The 17,997-nt window shown below is 37.3% G+C and overlaps 2 protein-coding genes across 2 annotated transcripts in view; one reads left to right on the top strand and one right to left on the bottom strand.

Moving 5' to 3' along the window:
• The window catches only part of LOC129775485 (60S ribosomal protein L7), a 61,857-nt gene that overhangs the window by 14,319 nt on the left and 29,541 nt on the right, over nt 1-17,997 (top strand). The window lies entirely within an intron of this gene.
• Nucleotides 1-17,997, bottom strand: part of LOC129775484 (activating transcription factor of chaperone) — a 53,880-nt gene that overhangs the window by 34,881 nt on the left and 1,002 nt on the right. The window contains exons 2-3 of the mRNA XM_055780279.1: nt 7,424-7,702; nt 7,217-7,357 (exon numbers count right to left, since the gene is read on the bottom strand). Coding sequence (XP_055636254.1) covers nt 7,217-7,357; nt 7,424-7,541 — 259 coding nt within the window. The 5' untranslated portion in view covers nt 7,542-7,702. The remainder of the gene's footprint in view (nt 1-7,216; nt 7,358-7,423; nt 7,703-17,997) is intronic.

The raw sequence follows: 17,997 nt of genomic DNA, 5'->3' as shown, positions 1-17,997 counted from the left end.
ACTAGAACCTCATTGATCACATCCAAGCATATTTCGAACATGTCGTGGATACCCTCTATGATCAGTTCCTGAGTTGAGCCAAAAACAGGGAGTCGACTCAAAACCCGAAAAAAAATCCCTGATTTTCCAGTGATTTTTGAGAAAATTTCCAGATGTAGGCTAGTCAAATTTTCTACTAATTCTGTAGCTGTAGTTCTAAAAACATTTGATTAGCATAAACAATGGAATTTATGAACTTATATTTATTAACACAGAAGGATCCCTAAACACTAATACGAAACGAGTCATTTTCATTTTGATTCGGATCAATTTCCCGGAATTTTTATGATTTTAACGAAACGATTTTTTCTTGCAATCTTTCGGCTTCCTTCTTTGTGTTTTCCAATTTTTTTCTCGTTTCGCCTGGGGAGACTTCACTTTTTCTCGTAGCCGTTTCATTAACTTTGATTCATTTGACACAAAAGCTTCTTTCTTCGGGCTTTCATTGTCTTTTAAATAAAAAGAATGATAATTTCAAACTCGTTGAATTAACTAGCTTGACATTATTATTGACAACCTTGTCGCATAGTACAACGCTTTTCATCACTCATGTTTTCATAAAAAACATTTGATGTTAATGGGAAAGCCCTCTCATCGTTGGGGTTTCCACACGAGAGCCTGGAGACCATTTTTACTATGGTAAAAAGTTCCATATACATATTGTGCAATTCCAAATGAAATCGAACTTGTATTTTTTATCGGAACGAAAGTTTGTTTTCCGTTTGGATTGGAGGAAATATGAGTTTTCCACAGCATTTGGGAATTTTTTGACTCAAGTGTAACTTTTGAAAAGGTCGTATCGATTTTAGTAAGAGAAATCTTTGATATCTCAAAATCTCAAAATCTATGAGAATTTAAAATACATATTTTTTATTTATTCATTTATTTTTTTCATATAAAATAGAATTCATGTAGAAATATTTTTGTTGATAGTAATCAATGATGAAAGGATTAAGAGAAGATTCTGCTTTTATCGAAGGATTAACGCTTCATAAGCTTTCAAACCAGTGCATCACATCCCAGAAGAAATTGCAGTATTTGTTTGTCAAATTTTCTGAGCCCAACCATCCTTATATGCATCGTATAAAATATACAATCCGAAAGTACCAAAATTCAAGACTTTTTCTTCTCGAGAGAAGTCTTGAAAGTTGCGTAAAATGATCAATTCAAGTTAGTGCCTTTTATCGACACCAAAGGAAGTTTATTTAAAGATATATTTTCCAAGTCTTCTTTAAAAGCTGCAAGTTCATCTGAGAACTCCCAAGAATTTTGGCGTCACGCAACGATTGGCCATCTGCTTCTATTCTTCATCCCAAAATCTGTTACATAGGTCCATTTGCAACTTCTTTGTATTCTTGTGAAATGATTCGTCGAAACCAACGATAATGTATAGCTTGTATTATGCAATGTTTCATTGAGGTCAGATTTAGAATACGGGGCAATGCCAACTTCACTTAGTTAGACTTCCTTAGCTTTCTGGCTGTCATGAAACATCACAACCATGTCTTTTGAGGCAGTGCGGAGTGACATAACTCTTTCCGGACACCACAGAATCTCTGTATCTCCACAAGAACTTTGACAACATGGTTTTGAAGCATGAATTTATCGATAGTTTTCGAAGGGAAAAAGGGAATTTGTTGAAGTTGAACTGCAGGCACTGATTGCATAAGTAAGTGAGAGTCAAACTAGTCAAATACAATTGTTTTGGTACCATCAACTGTTTAATTAAAGCAATAATTAAAATTCTAGTCTGCGGAATTGTATTTTTTCCAGGTTGGTGGCGATGTTCCCTGGTATTCCCTGATTTTCCCTGATACTTTTAAATAATGAATTCTCTGATATTCCTTGATTTTCAAGATTTTTCAAGGTAGTCGACATCCTGAAAAATCCATAATGCGACTCTTCTATGCAATCGAAAATCTACAATTAATTCAATGTAAGTCAAATTAAGTAAGTAAGTTACATGAAACAAATCTCATCCGTATACCTGAACAATCAAAATAAACAAAAATTAAGCAATCAATTAAAATCAATTAGAAACAGCTTATTATATGATTCAGTAAGACATGTGGATTTGTTCCCGATTACATGAAGCCGACTTTCCCGACTTTTTCCCGCATTTCACGCTTTTCCCGAATGGATGGCCACCCTGATATATGCGATGAATGTTTTGTGGTTTATTTTCTTTCGTAACAAATGAGAATTGTGAATTATATCATGCAAAAAATCACAATTCATTACTCGCCGGATTGAGAAGTCCGAACACTCGATTTCCCGAGCCATGTACTTCATTGACCTCGTTGGATTCTTTTTAATCATTTTTTCAGTTCAGCGGTATTGGAGCGGTATTTATATTACTTCCGGGTAGATGCGTATGGTAGTTTATTACTTTTCTAAGCCTTCTTTATATAATACATGGTTCTTTCAGACCCTTTTACCGATCGAACTATCTCTTTTACGCTTGCTCCGGCGCACAGTAAAACGACGACGGCTGACCGATTACTCTCTTGTTTCGACATCTTTACGTTTACTCAACATTGTTTGTTTACATCTGGCACCTAACAGTATAAGCTAACCAGTGCAGCCAGATGTATCTGAATCTTGTTCCGCAAGCACGAGTCATTGCTATTTGAAGTCATTGAAAACAAAAAAAAACTCGTCACGCACCCTGTAGAATCAGAACTTACCTCGCATGAGAGCAGAACTTGAGAATATCCAAATTACCTAAATGCAACCTTTTTGAACCCGAGGTTCAAGTCAGACTATTTGAAAGTTTTTGGAACGGAAACAGCACGGATAAAAATCTTGTTGGAGTATATAAAACATGATATGAATGTCTTGCCATTGATCTTCTGAGAGTAACAGCTCGTCGCCGTCTTCAACACCTGTTAAATGAAGCAAAATGGACGAAACTGAAAAAAACCTTACACGCGAAGCTGACGACACCTTTTGGGACTTTTTGGGACGTCGCGTTCAGGAAAATCCCACTGCTAACGACATCAACTGTTATGGGAAAACATTTCGAATCGATCGCAATCACGATCCTTATACTTGGTGGTCATCAAAGTCTAAGCATTACCCTCAATTGGCAAGCATAGCTACAGTTTATCTTTCAGTTATTTGCAGTAGTTTTTACAGCGAAAGACTGTTCTTCTTCTTTCTTTGTTTTTAAGAGGCTTTGCACTTTGCAGTTCATTCGCCTCTAAGGACTGTTCTCTGAAGCTGGCTTGGTGTACGAAGCAAAGCGTAGTCGGTTGTCGCAATCGAATGCAGAAAATCTATTATTTTATTCATCATAATTTACCACTGGTTAATTTTGAGTATGGTTAAATAAATAATTTTGAGACAATATTCATTTAATTTAAAAAAAACTCAATATTTAAATTTAAAATGTTATGTAAATGAGCTATTTTTTATGGTTTATCTTGTGTTGATGAGAAGTTATAGATTTTTTGTAATATCCGGTATCCGGCCGGATAGCAAATATTGGTCAAATAGGCCGACTACCGGATATCCGTTTCATCTCTAGCTTGTATATACTTGCAAAATTTTAACTATTCGAAAGAATGGCAACTTAACTATATAAATTCCAACCAATATCGTTTGTCGCCCTATCATTCGCCATATTTGTTGTTTTTCTTAGCAAAAGGGCTAACAACTATGATCACAGTTGTTATCAATTTACAAAGTGTAAACGATTGGAAATCGTCAGAAAACAATCAAAACAGAACGATACAGGTACACTGCTCGGTAATAAAAACTACTATTTTTTCTACTGAAGGTACTAAATTTTCAAAAATTTAGAAGCGTCCTAAAATAATATCTGAAGTGATAAACAGGCGAATTGAAGCAATCAATCAACACTTTGGCGTCCGGCGACACCACAGTGATTACATACGAAAACTAGCGTCTGACTGCCGACGACAGTGGTTACGTGCGCATAGTATTTCAGTGGCCGGCGACAGCACATTAGTATCGTTTTAATTCTGTTGGAGTTTTGTTAAAGTTTTTGTTTTTTATAAGTAGGCGAGGTGGGGAAATACGGACATATCAAGAAGAAGTTCAATTATATCTTTCGAAACTCATGTTTCTCCAAACATAAATGCAGTTTTTTGCATTTCAATATACTCGAATTATTTCGCATTAATCGGCTGAATGTTTTCCAATGTTTTTACTAAAATTGAAACAGACCAAAAAGTAGAACATTTTTTCGATGATTACCCGCATGGACATAGATATATAGGGTGGCGTATAAGTCACGCAACGCTCTCTGAAGAAAAAATAAATAACGATAGCTGCAACTATCGAGCGTGTTGGTTCCTAAGCGGTTCACAGTTGTCGACTTGTGTCGTTTTTTATATTTTTCTTATTTTTCTATTCCAATTTTTGTTTGTGCAAATCGGTTGCGTGACTTATGCGCCACCCTGTAGTGGGGGGAATATGGACAGGTTTGTAATATTTACGTATGTATATCTTCGAAATTTCATGAAAGTAGGGGAACAGGGATGAGAACTTATAAAAAATAACGATCAGATTAGTATAACTTAACAATTTATAATTTCGCGATAATGTCAAGAACGGGCCAAGTAATCCGAATCGGCGCTGTCGGCGCCAAGCGAATATTTTTTACGAAACGTGCGGACGTTAAAGTGTTAAGAAGTCCTACGAGAACAAAACGGTCGTGAGTTGGATACAATTCCTAAAGTTTTTTTAAGTAATTTTATTAGTATCATAATCATTCAGTAACCGAACCAGAAAGGAAGCCCAGTTATCGACATTCGCTTTCTAACTGGACCGGCATGTAAAACGTCGAATAAATTCGAGGGAACTTCAATGAATGGTTTGATTTGCGTTGATAGTGAAATTAAATAAACAAAACGTTTCCCCTGCAAGTTTTGCATTGAATGCGACAATGTATGATATATATATTTTGGGGAAGTTATTTTTGTGTAATTTAATCAATGTTTTTGTCATGCGAAAATAATGTCAATTTTTATAACATCTCAAATTATATTTGAGTTCTCTCACAACAAAACCTCAAATTAAATATGACGTCAATCGTTTGCGAAATTCTGCTTGTTAACGGATCCAAACACCAGGTAATCCGGTCATATCCGTTTTGAGTAGCTTGAATTCGTTATCCAAACCTTGTCTATTACCTGCTTCAACGAATTGAGGAAATTGGCGCATCAAATCATTAAGGTTCGGTAACTTGACTAAATTTTGATGGTTTATCAAAGCCGCAGTTTTGATAACCGGATCGCTGAAATCAAATCGCATTGAAATCTATTTTCGAGTTCAATATAGAAGTGACAACAAATTGATTTGAAGGTCAGCTTTCTAACTGCATCTAATCTATTTTTTAGCTTCTTCTGTATCGATACCAACGTAAACATTCTCAGGCTTCTTCAGAAAGTCTTCACAACTTTTCACATCAAGGTCAGCATCAGCTAATCGTTGCAATAACATTCTTGTATCATTAAAAAGTTCACAAAATTGAAAACTTTCTGATTAAAAATACGATTGGCGGATTGATTATGGTCATACTTAACTTGGAACGAAAATAATAGTTTAAACTATTCAAATCGCTAATGATTTCGCTTAACAAATGCCTCCAACGAAAGACATCTCGTTGAGTTGCGTTCAACATTTTTATAAATGACAGTAGAGTAGTGCGGGGCAAAAGTGCGCATTGGCCTTTTTGAAACAAACGAACATGAAAATTCGACATAAAGGTATTCGTTTGAGACATTATTACACAAGCAACTCACACATATAAACATGATACATTTCATGAAAGTGGCAAAAAGTTATGAGGTAAGAAGAGTTTTGTGTTATTTTGATCTATTTTTTTCGATTTTGGGGAAACATTTATTCTATAATAGATAATAGTGGGTATTCGTTTTTGTGAAAAAGTTCAAGAGCTTTTTTTAAAAATTCGATTAGTTTAAAAATTGCTTTTGCGGCAAAAGTGCGCACCGTCGTTTTGCTTTCAAAAAAAAAAAATTATAAAATGTTTCCAACTAAATTTTCAACGGGACCCACAAGAAGAAAATTAATTTAAAGTAATGCACTCCAGAAATGCTCGAAATGGCCTGACAGAGGCTTCTGGAGGGAGTCTTGAAGCGTCGGATTGCGGCAGTCCTCGGTATTTCTGAGTCAGTTCTGAGGAAGCTCATATCAGTAAGTGATGTATGATTTGGATCTTCTTTTACTGATATTTCTATTTCTGCTGGGATGTGCCAGCGAGCACCAAGGACGATTCAGAGGATCTGGCGAACCATTACAGAGCATTGGACAAAGCTTTCTATGGTATGACTCTCAAAGACGTCGTGAAGTCTGGCGTTGATTTTACGGAAGCCAACAACCTCCATCACGAATTCAATAAAGTTGCAGAACTAGCAGGAAGAGAGTAGACTTCTAGCTTCATGAGGAACCATCGTCTGTCTGAGTTTCAAAAAATTCAGGTGAAGGTAGTTGTATTTATAAACATATAAAGAATTATGTTTCAAATGTTGGACATTTTCAGATATATTTATATTTATATTGTCAGTCTCCTTCCTCCCGAAAATTTACACGTGCTATTTGGATGGCCTGTTATCATATTTCTAGGTGTCAAGAATCAATCAAATTACTGTGATATGCTCTGGGGGAGCATGAAAGAAAGGTGTGATATTGCTCAAGTTTTTTACGCGTAAAAACGCGTTAATTAATATAAAATCGCGAATATTTCTATTTTCTAAACTTCATCTGAAAAGACCTTCTTGAATTAACTGATGCTGACTACCATCCTCAATAATGTTACACTAGTCACTCAGGCACTTGTCAAAAAGGAAAATCAATGTTTACAAGTTTAGAGATATCATTGATGAGCCAGATACACCATCCAAAGAATGACCCAAGCCTCAGAGCTGATATGAAGAATGAATTGCGGAAAAGCTGATTGACGATGTTTTTTTCTCCTGATGTATTTCAGTTAACAATGACAGTCTGGACGGAACAGATATGCTTCTCGGCGTTTTTTTCCTCATGAATATACAATTACTGTAGATTCATACATGATAATCACGGAATACTTTCTTACTACTTGCAGGTCATTAACCTAATTGGCAAGCATGATACTCTATCCGATTGAAGCCATAAATTGTTTTGTTCGTTCTAGAAAGCTGTGACTTACCTTTCTCTTCTTTCTCTGTTTTCTCTACTTTCTTCACTGGTGGTAAAGGGATGGTCACTGAAGAATCTTTCATTAGGTCCGATGTTATGACCGGCTTAGTTTCTAATACGATATCGAACAGAGCGTTATTGAAAAGGCCATCTAAAAAATAAAACAAATTTTGAATGACCCACACAATTCATTGTGCATTGCGTTGTATAATCTCACCATTGCAGAAATCGTATTCTTCTAGAGTTAGCTCCTCAGTGAAGGAATCCTGGGAGAAGGGAGACTTGGGCTCCATCTTCCCCTCCCAGTCGATGTCCAAAAATTGGAAGGACTCCATCGGTTTCGCTGGCCAATGTTAGTTCAGCAAAATTAGAAAAGGACGATGGGAAGAATTTTTGGGATGTTCTCAATGAATCCTCAGATGATGTTTTATGTTGTTGGAGACTGGAATCTGTCGCGAAGGACGCCATTTTGCTTGTGTAAGATGCCATTGTGGCCCTAAAAATAAAAAATGTTTTTCATTAACTAAATAAAATAAAAGACCAGATGTTCAAGATAGTGTTCATTATATAGATCATCCGAGGAGACAGTTCTGTTAACAGCTAAACACACAATATCTCAGATCCAAACTATTTGACTTTCATACAGCAGTCGCGTTATTTGAAAATAGATATTAATCCGAATCTAATTAATTATTCATTTCTGTAATTGTAAGTCACTATCATGAGCAATACATGGCTACATATGGTTCCTCTTATCAGTGAATTGCAATATCGCCATCTCTGCTATTTACAAATGAAACGATTTAGCGGAACAATCATCGACGAAAGCAAAAAAAACATATGTCTAGTGGCAAATAGCATTCGCTCAAGAGCGAAAGGTAAGATAAATAATGTACCTCCATCAACTGTCCGCTTACTAAAACAGCTCAGACAAACTCCACACGATCGAAATCTAGGTCACAAACTAACTACACCTTTATATTGGTAAATTTGTATGTACCCAAACCTGTTTCGAATTCGCAAAAGAATCATGTTTAGCGGGCAAGATTGACTGAAGTTGAAAGGATGTCGAAATAATACCCAGCACCATGTATGCATATTGCATACTAAATAGCATGCCACACAACTATCAATAATGTTTTGTTTTACATAAGTACTACAAAAATGAAGATTTCGAATTAAGTCTCAATTGATTCAGGTCTATGGATCAGGTTTATGTTTAATCCAGATCTTCGTGCTTTCAGTTCGTGATTTTCAGTACACGATTCTTCACAATCAAAGAGCAGCCATTCCATGCTAAACCGATATAGTGGTTCTCAGATTTTCGCCAAAAGTGGTAATTTTTGAAATTTCTGAGCCGATTTAGACTTTTGAACCTCTGAACCGATTTAGATGATCGACATATCAAATTGAAGCCAATAAACCAGCTTTTTTAAAAATATTGAACATGCAAAAGAAATGGATTTCATTTTAGTAATTATTGATTGTATATTGTATATTGTAGGATTTTCACATAACATATATTGATATCAGAGATGCTATTTTTTCGTTTTTTTAATTATGATATTGTATAAAGTTTCTCATCAAAATATTTTTATATTTTTTTTCCATTTCCCCTGCCAAACCCCAACAATAACAATAAGGTAACAATAACAATAAGTAACAATAAGTAACAATAAGCAACGCAAGACAAACCTAATCTCATAATACTTTAGCTTTTTAAGAAAATATCGAAAATATCAACGTAAAAAAAAATCGCGGGATACAAGACACGACCGCTTAGGACGTAGGACTACGTAATCTTTTTTTTAAATTTGTTGGTTTATCATTTCGGATATTATTTGCTAGTACGCCGAAAGTTCATAAATAACTCTTTAGTAAAAAGTTCCGGGGACCCTGAAAGGGTTTAATGGCTTGCGTGGTTTTGTAGAATCATTTCGAGAAGCAACGATTCATTTTTGCCTTTGCGAGAGTAATACACTAGTTGATCATATGTTTCTTTATATCAATGCACGCATTGCACTGAGTATTTAACACTCTTATACACGCGCATCGGTCTGTCAGACCGAGAAATCAATAATTCGTTCATTTCTCAGAAAATATCAGCACTACGACTTTGCGATTCTCTCTAGCTTCGTTATTCGTCGTTCGTCATCGTTTAGCGTATTGCATGTGTTGGTACAAATGGGACGTGTGTCACTTTTTTAACACTTTCGGTCTGACACACAGACGCGAGTATAGGAGTAACTTTTTTGGACAAGTGCCTTTTTTCATATTCTAGAATATTGTTGAATGAAATGTATAAAATAAGGTTAGTGGCATGGAATATTTATTAAATATAATGCATGAGATCATTACCGGACACTTCTTATTTGATTTCAGTCCCTTTGTAACTGGATTGAGCGGGTCCATATATTAACTATTCGTCATTAGATTCATACGTTCAAAAGCAAAATATAAATGTTTGACTTTTATATAGTTATTCGCTAAATATAATGGTCATACATAGACATACTTGCGAAAGAATTTCACTTGTGGAAGAATTGTAAACATTAAACTATAAACTAATCGGTAGCTTATGGTAATTTTTAACAGTTACAGTTTCGGGGATATTTTTTTATAATGGATTGTCCATGTTCATCGACAAGAAAACAAGAAAAAGAAAAGGAAGTTCCTAGAAATCCTTTTATATCATCTTCTTATGCCCCATCTAAAAAAGGCATAAATTCTTAGTTTACCAAGAAAACAGAGACAAAGAATATTAGAAATATGCAAATGTTATATTCCAGAACCTTTATCATCTGGTAATTATCTAGAAGGTCATTATACATTCTTCTCTTCGATCAAAAACCCGAAAAACACGCAACAACTGCATGAAATCTAAAAAATATGTTTGTTTCGAGCATGCAGTTATGCTATGTTCTGATTCTTACTCCAATGAAACCACAATCGATTAATACGTTTTTATGCTATGTTATAGCTCTTTATACTTCCATGAATTATATTCAGTTGCTTACTTTTAATTAATAACAGTGAAAAATTCGAATTTCGTTATTTGTGTTGGAGTATCAAAAATTACTCTATTTTGAGGAGGCTGAATTAGATGACTATTAAAACATAATAAAGACAAAGAAAACATATGTTTTGGAGTTTTTTCATTCAATCATACCCTCTTCTTCAAATAAATGCCAATAAAGCCTGAAAAATATACAATGGCAACATTACAGATAAGTTCAATTTTCGGTCTGTGACACCGTGCGCGAGTATACGTGTTATGATTTTGCACGCGAGTACAGGAGGGTTAACAAGAGGCATCTTCCGTGCATCGCCATTCAACAAGCATCAAATACGTGTCTAACAGATGCACACAGTTGCAACGATAAATTTCAAGTGAAATATTCGCTAGCGTTCACAGCTCGAGGGGAAACATGAAACACAAAACGAGCAGAATAAGCGACCTTTGTTGTTTCGGGCACAAGAGATTCTGAGAATTTTCCTCCGAGGAGATGCAATACTTATATGCTAGCGACATCTTACTGATTTCGCAAATATTTTCTTTTCGCTATCCCCAGCCGGGTGCTATGATTGATGCTAGGATCGTTAGCAAAATCTCAAGCAGAACTGTCAGTGGGATACCCAAGTCATATGAAAACAAAGGGAAAATGTCAGTGGGATACCCGATATGTTGGCTCCTGTCAGTTCAATGGGGTTTCTCTAAAGACGTCACCCGGCTGGCTATCCCCCTTCGTTGTTTCTATTTTGCTTCTTCTTCTTTTCCTTTATTTATGGAGACTTTAAATCCAACGATTCGTACCTGTACGACTGTTTCTATTCTAGCAGCTGCAAAAGTTGCACGTTATTAACAGCTCTGTTCGGGAAAGCACACAAATGGACAGAACAAATAAATGGGGGAATGGGAATGCTTCCAATGTTCATCAATTTAAACCATATACAGACTATGGTATTGTAATGTATAGCATATCAATCAAATCTTAGAAAATTTCCGATTCGATTGGCGTGCAAATCGTTAAAATCTGTTCGCAACAAAAATAGTTATTAACATTAACTTTATTGCATAAAAACGTGACCTGTTTTCTGATTTGGCACCCTTAATGTAAGACGTAGTCCCACGTCAAAATCACACATCTGCCCAGGTCGAAATCAAATGTTCATACGGAAGTTCATTATATGCAAATAGTGACTTCGGAAGAACTTTCGACAGGTTCATAGAATTTCGAACAAACAGAGACAGAAAACTAATGGCCACATCTATTGGGATTGGTGCTATTCAGTCTTCCATGTTTCACAAAAAACACTGTGTCCGGAATAAACATGTCCACGCTGCTGTTCACAGTTTTGTGTTTGAGTACAAACATGATTTTTTCATACCTATGTTAGAAAATGTAACATGTTTGTATTCGTGGTGTGTTTGGACATGTTTAATCCCAATGTTTCACATGATGTTCGAACATGGTGTACAGTTTCTCTTGCATTTTCACCCCAAGCACCGACAGTGCGTAGAGTAGAAGAAGCGAATCGGACACCACACCACCACCACTCAACGCGTGGTGTGTTGGTATGTTGACATGGAAAAAATGCTTTCCTTTCATGACAATGTGTGCTTCATCAAAAATATTAGGCTAATAAAATAAACCTCTTTTTCTGTTCTGAATAAAATAAACATCGATTGATATGAGAGTTTTTCACATTTGATATCATTATTTAGTGCACGCATCAATTTATATATTGAATTCATGTAACATTCGCTATTATTAGCTATTTGAACAAGTACTAAAATTGAATTATTCAGCAGTGATATGTTATGCGTGACGCTAACCACTCAACCACGGGAGCAACCATTTTGGCTGGATCTTTGTATACAAATGGCCAATACTGCTTGTTCTCGACGATCGCGACCCGAGCTATAAAACGAGCGGAGAAGAGGAGAAGAAAGGATGATGCGATCGCATGCACACATAGCATATGTAGTGCAGTGTAAGTGTAGCTTTTAGTTTTTCCCTTCATTCAGTTTGTGATAACATCGAGAAATTAATGGTGTGTTTTAGCCGCTGAAATTTCTCTGCTGGTTCTGCTGTGTGCCGCTGAAGGTTGCATCTAAAACTAATTTTTGGGTATTTATTTTTTTGGTCAGCATTTGTACGACGTCGCCCGCTATGCAGTCGGCTCCCCAGACTTTAATTGCCAACATGCACGCAAAAAATATAGAAAGCTTCTTTCTATTCAGAGAATGTTTTCTTTGAACGAAACCAAGGATTATTTAATCAGACTTGCAAAATGTGCATGAACGATCTATAAACTTTTACTTAGTCGCGGCAATACATACACACACTCTTTACAGATACACGGGCCGAAGGTTGTGCAGTCCACTGATGATTCAACAAGAGCTAAAGGTTGTACCGCTCATGGCAACTCTACACGAGCTGATGATTGCGCCGGCTAGTGATCATTCTATCCTGGATTCCTCGAGTCGAAAAAGACGCACCATGCTAGATATGGGGTGCAGACTAGGGGGTCGTTACTGATTAATGGTCAGCTGCATCCCAATAGGAAGTATCCCATGTCGGGCACACGTACAGAGCACTGAAGACTGCAACATCCCAATTATGAGAGCACTTGTAATACTAACCTCGAGCCAACCGCGAGTAATCGGTTACATATTACTAACATAGTTGTAAGCAAACATTGTCAAAATATTGAACTCCCGGCCCCGTTAGGCTGACGCCATATGAGCCTTAATAAAAATATATATTTTGGTGCATGAACTTATAGCCTCTTAGTTCGTGCAATTTTTGAAATGCGAACTAAATATCAAGTTCGTTTCTGTGAAAAAGTATTCTACGAAGAAATGTTTTGGGATGAATAATTTCTTTCCGTGTATGAAAAGAAACGAAACGAAAGCAATGAATACTGCGACATCGGGTGATATGTTTGTACATGATGTTCTTGAATTATAAACATCGTGTTCGTTTTCACATGTCTATGTTTGTGTATCATTGTTCGTGTTGGGGATAGACCCTCAACACTAGCGAGAATCATGTTCGAATTCAAACAAAAACATGGAATTTTCTCATCGCGTAGACATGTGTAAGTGTTTTTCGGAAGACTGGTGCTATTAAACCCTCTAGCATTTAGCTGAGAGGAACATGGACTGGTATAAATTGATTTACACGAACGTAACTACTACTTGCTACTTTTCACTACTTACAAAAGGTACTGGGATGTTCTCACGTGATGAGCAAACCACTTGGGAGCTTGCGGACTCAATTATTCTGCTTTGACGGGATATCCATCGATCGCTAGGTTATTCTACACATCAGCTAACGATTCCCCATACTCAAAATGTTTCGTTTCCAATTCCGAATCCCTTGTTTTGAGATTTTTAATCAAAGTGAGATCCCTCGTGATCAAGAGAAAGTATTGAACCTACTAACTCCCGGGAAAGAGGAGTCATTCGAAGTTCAACTCGGTTGAAAGCACTGCATCCTGGAGCATTTGTAGCAACAAATATTGCATCAATATTCAAAATTTATCTATGACGTTTTTAAAACGAGGGTTCTTATCTGGTCCTCTATCCACAATTATTATGGTTACTGGCTTGATTGTTCTGTGGTACCGAATAATCTCCAATTCGAATGCACACCCGCTGCTAGAAAATTTAGAGTGATTCCGGGTTCTAACTAAATCATACCTTATGTATTCCTCCAATTTCATAGATCGACGCATGGATTGCAAGGGTCGCTGATGCTGATACGATGGTCTAAGTTTCTTGCTGAAAATCTCATTCATATGACCAGCAAAATGCATGGAAAGACGCTGCCATGGATCATCAGTAGTGGGAAGTAGTAGGACCAGAGCTGTGAATTAGCTGGTAGTGATTTTCACAACACTGACACAGTTTGATCATTTCCGAGTCATCAATGTCGTTGTCGATGTGGCCAAATAAAAACGATGCTGCAATTGCTTTTGAATGCTCGATTACGGGATAGTATTGATGAATTCGGGATACGATTCTGGAAGCACTCGGACACCACGACCACGACCACGATCCATCGTCATCACGCATTTACCAACCAGCGACTCTCGACGACCAAAGAACCCTGTCATCGCTCTGGATCGATTGCAGTGCGAAGCTTCGACCGGAGATCGAATGCGTCCAACCAGTCCAGATCAATCACGTTCAGATCATTGACCGAAGGTACGACCTCCATTTAAGTAATGTTACTGATGGTGATCGGTGTAGTGGACTCACCTACCAACTCCAGAGATTCACCAGAGGCGGTTGTCGCCTCCATTTGCGTGAAATACAACGTAGGTTCAACAATCTTCCAATTTTTTTTGTGATCATCGAAAAGTCGGAACCACAGTCGAGTTGAGGATCCGCTTGAAAACCGATGAAGTTGACTGTCACACATCTTCTGCAGCTCCGAACATGCTTCACTAACTGAATCGTTTTCATTTGTGTTTTTTGCTGATTGTGGACGTTGGTGCAGAATATTTCGACGAGTAGCTACTGCTTGCAGATATGCTTGGAGCACTAAGGAGTGAATCGAAAAGTAACTTCAAACGCTCATCAACCCAACATTAACAATAAATGCGAATAAAAATAATCAAACAACCGACTTTATTTAATATACAAAAATAGCAGAGCATCATGAATTTCAGACAAAAGTTAGTTTCTAAAGTACAAACGAATTTTACGTTTAATCATCACGAATCAATCACCAATTTTAAGTTTAATAGCACTCATCAGTTTTTGCAGTTTCTTCGGTACACTTTTCTGAAGCGGTTCTCCATATTCTCTTAGAATGTTCTATGTTGTGAGTAGCCTTGCCATTTTTGCGAATGATTCCTTCAACAATTTCTCAATAACCCTCAATTGGGCGCAGCTGTGGACAGTTAGATGGGTTGATGTCTTTTTCGACATAATCGATATGGTTTTCCTTCAGACAATCAATCGTTGAACGCACATAGTGAGCAGATGTCAAATCCGGCCAAAATAATGATAGCGACATATGCTTATTGTACAATTGCAAAAGACGCTTCTGGAGGCACTCTTCTCGGTATATTTCGGCGTTGATGGTCCCTTTTGTTAAGACAATGGATGAGCGCATGCCGCAGCTGCATATGGTCTGCTTATCTTACCTTTTTTCCGAATTTCTCCACCCGAATGAACTTCTCTGAGTCAGCAATATCCTCTCCAACAGCTTTTGTATAAAACTGGGGCCCAGGAAGAGCTCTAGAGTCCTCCTTGTTTGCCACTTTGTTTAGCAATTTTCTGTTTCTTATACGTCTTCAGGTTATGCCTAGCTTTGATTCGTTGAATCATTCCATATGAAGTTCCAGCCTTTTTGACCAAATCACGTATAGACATCGATTAATATTTGTTGATCAAATTCACAACATGTTTGTCCAATCTAGGGTCACGGGCATCTGATTTTTCGTCCGGAACGTGGCAAGTCTTCAAGCGTATTATGTATCCCAAATTTCTCAATAATTACTTCCAAATTTGCCGGTGCAACTCCTACTCGTTTGGCTATTCAATTTATTTTTACGCGGATTTCGGAATTTACACGTTTTTTTTTACGCAAATTTCGGAATTTGCGCGGTTTTTTCTACGCAGCAATATCAACCGCGTAAAAATTCAATATGCTAATCAATTGTTAGAATATGGGTTGCATTTTAAACTAATAATTCACTGTTTGTTAGTTTTTCACACGGATTATGAAAATTACCCGTTTTTTTACGCAGATTTTGGAATTCACGCAGTTTTTGTTTACGCAGCACGTATCCCCCCGTATCCCGTATACAAGAACGTGACAAATGTTTGTAGCTACTTTTCAATTCACTATTTAGCAATCCTTCCAAGATGCGTGACTCCACATTGCCAGCACGGAGATGGAGAAGTTTTACCATCTGTTGCTTTCGGTTTTGCATTATTTCTTGAACTGCCAAACCACCCGAACCGTTGAAACTGAATGGTTCTTTTCCATTAACGGATTAACGTCACGTCATGTTTGACGTTTTCACAGGCGCTGACATTTGGTCTAGTATCCTCGTTCTCCAATATGAGCCAGATCTTGATATCGGCGTTTTTCGTTGACTTGCTGATGAATATGAATTCTATGATCTTCAACAGGCAAGAGGAGAGTTTCTATAGTTCAAATTGCCAGGTGGATTATACTCTCGATAAGCGGAAAACAATAATAACGCCTGCTGAACAAGGACTTTTGCTGTTCAAATTTCGCCTTTAACTTGTCTACCAACTCAGCCGAACGTTAAATTGCGCGGTGGGTGGTCGGAAATTATTCAGAAATTTCTTATAGACCGGAATACTGAGGCTGCACAGCAGAAATCGCACCGTTCAAGTTTCTGCCATCCGTCCTAATTAGATCTACATGTTTTGAGAACCAACGAACGTCAAGCCATTTTCTGTCACGGAAAGAAACTTATTGATTGCGACAGAAAGAGATTCCACTACGTGTTCCATTGCGCTTTGCTATGCTTCTGGATTTGCTCCTATGGTGATGTGTTCCAAAAGGATCATCAAAAGACTGCCATCTGACGCATAATCTCTGCCAACAAAACTAGAGACACGTCTCTATCTCCTCCAGCAACATCTCCAACTCCATCCGGTTTCGATACTGGAGTCGACAGGGACGATTGATCTTCGGATTAAAATCCCTTGAGCTGTCATACAATTGAAACACAGATTTCTGTGTAACTCAAGAACTAGTCAAGCAAATGAAATTTGGCATGTGGAGATTTTAGGGGACAAGAAATATTTCTAGAATGGTTCGACACTCCTCCTCTCACACAAATTTCTGCATGACTCGAGAACTAAACATGCAAATGGAGCCAGACTTGTCATCTAAGGGTTTTTGGGCACGAGTAATGTTTCTTTGATGGTTTGACATACCTCCCTCCTCTGATAGGGGGAGAGGCGGGTCTTCAAACAAACAAAACCCAAATTTCTGCATAACTCAAGAGTTAATCGAGCAAATGGAACCAAAATTGGGATGTGAGAATTTAAGAGTACAAAAAATATAATGCAAGTCTTCTGGAAGGAGAAGGAGGCTCCCATAAAAAATTACACACATTTCAACCAACCATATTGACGGCGCCAGTGGTTGTATGGTTTGCGTAACAGCCTCACAATCCGATCGGCCTGGGTTCAATCCCAGCTGGCGTCGTTGGGATTTTCTGAGGCGAAAAATCTCTGGTTACGTCTTCCTTCGGAGCGGAAGTAAAAGAAGTTGGCCCGGCTCATGAGTTGTTGAGTCTGATAGGTAGGAACAGGTGGAGTCGCCTCCCTGATGTCGGTGATTGGCACTAAAGTGGCGGAAATAGGCCGACGAAAAATAAGCGAAGATAAAAAAAAAAAAAACCAACCATATTAAAGAAACATGACAATTGAAAATTTTCGAAAAGCTCTAAAGGAAAATAGGAAAATTGAATTCCCAAATGTGGAAATGAATTTTCCGGTAAAAACAAGCACCCTTATATCTTCTAACTATATCAATAAAATTGAAGCGCCAAATGTGTTGTGTTCAAAATGTGTACGCTCAGTAGAGTAGTGAAATTACTCGATGTGTGACTGATCGAAGCGTTTGCATTTGCAATCATGAGAAGTAAACAACTAATAGGCTCAATTGCGTTCATAGTTCTAAAGCAAATGTGTACACTACGTGATCTACGTAGAATCTATTCAAAATAGTTTAAATGAAGGGTATTAAGGGTGAGGGGATTGCTACTAAATATTAGAAATTTTGA

Source organism: Toxorhynchites rutilus, chromosome 3 (genome assembly GCF_029784135.1).
Source record: "Toxorhynchites rutilus septentrionalis strain SRP chromosome 3, ASM2978413v1, whole genome shotgun sequence".
Taxonomy (NCBI): domain Eukaryota; kingdom Metazoa; phylum Arthropoda; class Insecta; order Diptera; family Culicidae; genus Toxorhynchites; species Toxorhynchites rutilus.
This window is presented reverse-complemented; position numbering and strand designations above follow the sequence as displayed.